This window comes from Oryzias melastigma, linkage group LG13 (genome assembly GCF_002922805.2).
Source record: "Oryzias melastigma strain HK-1 linkage group LG13, ASM292280v2, whole genome shotgun sequence".
Classification (NCBI taxonomy): Eukaryota; Metazoa; Chordata; class Actinopteri; order Beloniformes; family Adrianichthyidae; genus Oryzias; species Oryzias melastigma.
The window spans coordinates 29,996,983-30,003,682 of NC_050524.1; the positions used below are offsets into that span (position 1 = coordinate 29,996,983).

Here is a 6,700-nt window from a genome sequence, read left to right on the forward strand (position 1 = left end):
TTTTCAGCTATCAACTGGAGCATTTTCAGCTATCAACTGGAGCATTTTCAGCTATCAACTGCAGTGTTTTCAGCTATCAACTGCAGCATTTTCAGCTATCAACTACAGCATTTTCAGCTATCAACTGCAGTTTCCAGCTATCAATTTCAGAATCTGAGTTGTGGGCTGGTCCACTGACATGGAGTTGGCCCGACCCGTTTTTGGATACTGACAACTTGTGTGTGTTCAAAGTAAATTGTTCATCATAGCAGCGCTAACTAAAACTCAAAACATGATACCTTTTAAGAGTTATTGTTCTTGTAAACATTAAAATGTATCTAAAATAATATTCTTCTAGTGTAAAACACTTAAACATTCAATTTACCAGATTTTTTTCAGAGCTAGCTTTTATTTTAAAAGGTAATTCTCATCATATTTCCAAACAACAAAACTTTACTTTACACGCTCTACTGCTAGCTTACAACCCCTCACAAAAATGGCAATAAATATTGGATATCCAGTCATACAGTTTGATCCAGATTCCAGTTCAGACGAGGAAAACATAGACGTTCATGGATCTATTTTTCTATTAGCAGATACATTGGAATGGAGCGGAGCAGGAAGCTTGTAACCCACCAGGTATTTCTACGTCAAAAAATAAGCCTTTTTCAAACGGCATGTTATAGTAGGCTCCTGATTCACAATGAATTTTATAAAGAAACACTTTTAGCTTAATTTTCCTTATCTATGTCCTCCATCATCAGAAAACTGGAACAAGAACAAGTTGAAAAACACAAAAAAAGAACAAACAATTTTCTTTGTAGCGTTTAAGCTCTCCATAAATTGGTGTGAACCAAAAAAAGGATCATTGTGAATACCTTTGCTTATTTACATCAACTTAAGGAAATTGCTCACATAAATAAGCAAACTCTTCGACCCACATCCAGAAGGCTCTCATGTAGAACTAAACTAAATGTTTACTGCCCATATCAGCCAGCTAATGTAATGTAAATAAGATCCAACTAGCATAAAAGAAAGAGTGACTCTGAGCCAAATCTTTGCAGTGAAGACAAAGTTAAAATTCCCCCCAGAAGAGCTCAGATTGTAAAAATCTATTTTTTTCTTCTTCCAATCAATGTTTCCCTGTTGTTAAACATTAACTTAACCAACCAGTTCCTCCATGTGAAGCCTCACATGTCCTGAAATCAGGCCAACATATTCATCTTTCCTGTCAGACCTTATTACTCAAAGTGTTTAATAGTACCAACGGTAATGACGGGGGTTGATGGAAAAGTGAGCAATACCTGATAAAAGCATCACAAAGACAATTTTATGACAAACCCGTCTGCACTTCAAAGGACGGATCGGGTTACAAGCCCCTCCCCCTTACAAAGTCCATTTAAGCTGGACAGCCCGCAATGGCTTTGATGCACCACTCCCTCCTCAGGGTCTGGGCCTTCCCATGAGCTCACCGTAAAATAAATTCACAGCCATAAAAGTGTGATGCGCTCCAAAAAACACAATGTTTTGGCATTCGTAAACAAACAACCAAAAAAAAAGGCAGACAAACTGTCTGGGTCTGTCATGTGAGCGGCAGAGGCCTCTGGCCCCACGCCGTTGCCCAAGTGATCCAAAACAAAAAAAGGACGATCTTTTATGAAACATCCAGACGTCAAAAAGCAAATCAACTGGACCACAGCTGTCAAATTGTATCATGCAAATCGACCGCAGAGGTTGACATCAGGAGGACAACCAAATATTTACCAAAACTGAAACAAAGACACAATGTGTTTACCGCGCGAGAGGTGAAAAAAAATATTCAAAACATGTTTCTGTGCCAGCTAACGTCTATACAGTTCTGACGTAAAACTACAATCTTTACAGCTGAAAACTGAACCAAAAGTAAAGACTGGAGCAGCAAGCATAAGATCTGATATTTATTTAAGGATATAGAGCTGACTGAACTTACATTTTTAAGAGTTTACAGACTTTAAAAAACTCCCAGGCACAGATGATCTTTTTATGCCAAACTTGCAAGATATAGTCGTTTTTTTTTACATTGTGAGTTTATTCATCAAGCAACCCTTTATCAAATCAAATGAAAAGATATCAGCAACAGAAAACAGTCTCCCAAATTATAAGTGTCACCACAATCCTATCCTAAAGCACAGTAATGTCCAAGCTCCCCCTAGTGGCCTCAGTTCCCATTTACAGGTCATCAGTGGAAGAGGAAGCAGTGGTCTCACCTCCAGGGCTGAGAGCGCCGTTCATCCTCACCGCTGCCTGACTCCTGTGGGGAGACGGGTACAGATGTATTTAGTCACTTATTCCTTCAAAAAAGAATAAATTTGAACATTACAGGTTTACTGTAAGTGTCCTGAAGTCTGACTGTTTCCAAATGGGGCTGGGAATCACTGTGTACCTCACGATACGATAAATGATATTTAATGATATCATGATACTGCAATAATTGGTAAAAATAAAATTACAATATATAGAAAAACACACTTTTTTTTAGAAAAATACATCCCCATTTATTTCTTACCTTGATCACAATCATAATAAAGAAATTGTGCCTTATTTTGTGATTAATATACACGTTTGTGTAAATCAGTAATACTATGTCTTTGACAAGCATTGACACCAATTGAATTGGAATTCTCTGTAAAATTCCGTGTTAACAATAGTAAACATAAACAGTAGTGCCACTACTTAGTGCAAAATTGTTGTAAACAACACAACAAAAATTAAATAACTCAAGTAACTGTCAGACACATTGGTTCAACGCACACCCCCTATCTACCTTTAAAGGAACATCTCACCAAAGGTTGATGAATATAATGTTTTACAGCTTCTTCAAATGAAAAAAAAGATCGATACTTGGTGAGAACCCAATAAGAATCAATCCCAAGAATAAATATCATGATATTTCGCACTATCAATATTTTCTCAAAGTGTCCGTAATGGTTTTTCGTAATGATTGTGCCGTTTTTAACTAAAATAAAAAACCTGAGATTGTTAGAAATCCATGTCTGAGTTGTAGGCGTGAAAGTAAGCCGCGACTGATATCCCATTGTTTACACTCTCCCCTGCTAGCTTACAGCCCCTCACACCCCAACATGACATTAGCAGTGCAACAGAAACAGCGAGCAATATTGAAGCTATCCAGCGTACAGTTTGGATCCAGATTCCAGCTCAGACGAGTGAAAAAACAAAGACGTTCGTGGATCTATTTGTCTGCAAGTGGAAGCATCAGAATGGAGCTGAGCAGATAGCTTTTATAATTTAATTTTTTCTGCCTGCACCTGATTCACAACATTTTGAATAAAGAAATACTTACAAAATGCAAATTTAATATTGACTTTCTTAATATATCATCAGAGAAATAGCACAGGAACATGTTAAAAACACCAAAAATAAAACTTTCATTTAAATGGGTCTTAAACATGACTACCCAATAATAAGTTACTATTTTTTCCAGTGTACTCTTTTTTTTTTTTACTATCTGCTGTTTTTAAAATAGCTATAGAAATTAGGTAATTTCTCTTTGTGAGATCAATAAAGTTTATTCTATTCTACTTATTTTATTCAGTGCAAGGAGAAGACATAAGGTCCTACCAGGCTAACAACCGTTGTCTCATTATCTTTTTAAAATGCTATCATCTTTGTCCCCAGCTCCAGACAGTCATTTAGAATGAAGCTATTTGAATCCCAGCTGGTTTGAGCCTGCAGAGACAGCTGGATGAACGATGCTTCGACCAGTAGAAAACAGATCATTTCTCTCAGGAGAAACTGGAGTCCAACAAAAAAGCCTGTTCAGCAGATTTCAACGTCTTAGGTTGAACCGGGATATTTAAGCAAAAGCTGCCCCATGACTATTTGGTGTAGATGTCACTTGTTCTATTACCTAGGTATATGCTGATCTCCATGGTTACCATGGCGCTGCATTGATTTCTAGGGAGTGGTCGTGGAGCCAATAAAAACAGACGATTCAGACTGCTGCTAGGCAGATCACTATAATCTAACGCTGATGGAGGAGCGCTACTGCACTCCACAGACAGGAGCTAATGCTTGAGAGCCATGTCAACAATCCTAAGCTTATTAAAAATATATAAAACTGTCTTCTTGTGTGTTTTTCTCTGAATGCTGCTTTGTTATCCTGTCTTTATTTACCCCACATTTCTGCCCTGCCCTCCACACACAACTCACAAGAGGACTCACATGTCTGTTTCCAATCAGAGACAGGTCTCATGACACGCAGCTGGTAACCTCAGCCGGGCCGCCACAAGCCCTGACTTTTGAGCTGCAGAATTTGCAGAATCAGCTCAAACAATGGCTAGTGTTATGTCTTGATTTTGGCCCACAGCAGTCCAAGTTTTAACCAGTGCGGCTAATGTTTTAACCACTGCCTCGACAATGGAAAAGTATACTCTTTTGAGGGTTGTTATTGTTTACCCAGCAACAAGGGTAGACTTTAGATTAGGGCTGACACCAGTAGTCAATTAATTGACAACTAATCAACTATTAAAATAATTTTAGGCAATTTTGGAATTAAGCTATATTTCAGCTGCATGCTAGCTATTTGGGCTAATTTAGGCTTCTTTGTTTTGTTTTTTAGGTTATTTTGGAATTTAGCTAATATTTTAGCTGGCTATCAGCTTCAGGGTTTCCAGCTATCAGCTTCAGCGTTTTCAGCTATCAGCTTCAGCATTTTCATCTATCAGCGACTTCAGCTATCAGCTTCAGCGTTTTCAGCTATCAGCTTCAGCGTTTTCAGCTATTAGCTTCAGCAATTTCAGCAATCAACTTCAGTGTTTTTAGCTATTGATTTCAACGTTTTCAGCTATCAGCTTCAGCGACTTCAGCTATCAGTGTCAGCGTTTTCAGCTATCAGCGACTTCAGCTATCAGCTTCAGTGTTTTCAGCTATCAGCTTCAGTGATTTCAGCAATCAACTTCAGTGTTTTAAGCTAGCGATTTCAACGTTTTCAGCTATCAGCTTCAGCGATTTCAGCTATCGATTTCAGCGTTTTTAGCCATCAGCACTAGCATCTTCAGCGGCCAAATTCAGCTTACAGTATTCACACTAGCATTGTTGCAGGTAATGCTATATATCTAGTTTTTAGTTCAAGCTAATGGTGGCTAAGATTAGTTGACTAATCAGAAATCGGTGATTGGTCGACAATTAAAATAATCGTTTGTGGCAGAACTACTTTAGATTCATCACTTTTATCATACATTTTCATTTGCAATTGTGACTATAGTCAAACTAAAGAAATATAACATGAATCTGCACGTGGCCTCAGGTTTTAGATTTTTCTTAAATATCACTTCTGACAGCTGCTTCAGCTAAGTCTGATCAACACTAACCACTCACTTCATAATATAGTTTTACATATTAATGCGAAAAGCCCTATAGTGAGTCTTAGAGGTGGTGTCTTAAAGCTCAAACATGAGGACAAACTGTACTGACATGAGAAGCTGAAAAAATAAAAGTTTTGCCGGTGGAGTGTGCTAGCTTAAATGCTAACAGTGTAGTTGCCTGTTTTGTGAGAAAACGACTTAAACTTTTATTTTGTAGAGGTCAGAGTACTGCTCGAAGCTGACCATAGGGAGAACACTTCACGTCCACAAAGAAACTCCAGGAGGTCACCATGGGGTTACAATGCGATGCTAGTGGCTAGTAGAGTTAGCCTCCCATTTACATGGACCAGAAAACTGGGGCTAGCGGTGGGTCTTCCTGGGACAAACAGACAGAATGATCATTTAAAGCAGTGTCTTTCTACTTACAGACACGCACGGGCTGGATGTGGCGCTTGGCGTTGGCGAACGCTGAACGGTGACCAGCGCCATCCCGGCGGCTGTTCCGACTCTGGTCACCTCCGGGAGAAAAGCTCCGGGATACCGGACATTATTTTAGGCAGGAACTACAGTATGAAGAGGTCCCGTTGAGGTTGTTTCCCAGGAGGTCGGTTGGATGCTAGCGTAAGTTAGCGTGCGAGCGTTTTCAGCATCCGGTGTGTCATTTCAAAGTAAATTCTTCATCAAAGCAACACTAAGTAAAACTCAAATCATGATGCATTTTAAGAGGTATTGCTCTAGTAAACATGTAAATGTATCTAAAATAATATCATTCTTCTGGAGTAAAACACTTTAACTTTTAATTTACCAGATTTTTTTCAGAGATGGCTTTTATTTTGAAAAGTAATTCTCATCCTGTTTCCTAACAACAAAAACTTTACTTTTTAGTTTATTGTGCCGGTATTCGGCGCATGCGCACTCTCAACCAGCTGTCAACCACTACTCGCTGGTTGATCAATGTTTACACTCTCGTTTATCGTAAAGACACCGTGAATCGACTGATTAAAATAAGAAAATATGGTACAGTGGAGGTGGAAATCAAAGTGAAAACTCCACAAAGAGGTTAAAGATGTTGGGACTGTCTTTGAAGCACAATAAATTGACTTAAAACTGATAAATAATGAATGGGTGTGTTCCTACACGGGATCTGCAGCAGAATATGACCTGACATGTATTTCCTTCAGCACTCAGTTCTCCTTTGGGGAGTGAGATGTGGTGGAGGAGTGAAAGAAAAGCCAATGGGAGTGTGAGTGAAGCATTATTATGAAAGGACAGGAGACAGGAAGAGGTGAAAAGATGTCAGGCGATAACAACCTCACATCTGGAGGAGCCTAAAGCATGCTGGACATGATAGACATTAC

At 38.8% G+C, this 6,700-nt stretch overlaps 1 protein-coding gene across 1 annotated transcript in view; it reads right to left on the reverse strand.

Moving 5' to 3' along the window:
* The window catches only part of ssh2a (slingshot protein phosphatase 2a), a 37,736-nt gene extending 31,759 nt beyond the window's left edge, over positions 1-5,977 (reverse strand). The window contains exons 1-2 of the mRNA XM_024276641.2: positions 5,769-5,977; positions 2,226-2,269 (exon numbers count right to left, since the gene is read on the reverse strand). Of these exons, the coding sequence (XP_024132409.1) occupies positions 2,226-2,269; positions 5,769-5,831 (107 nt within the window). The 5' untranslated portion in view covers positions 5,832-5,977. The remainder of the gene's footprint in view (positions 1-2,225; positions 2,270-5,768) is intronic.
* Between the last annotated feature and the right edge of the window lie 723 nt (positions 5,978-6,700).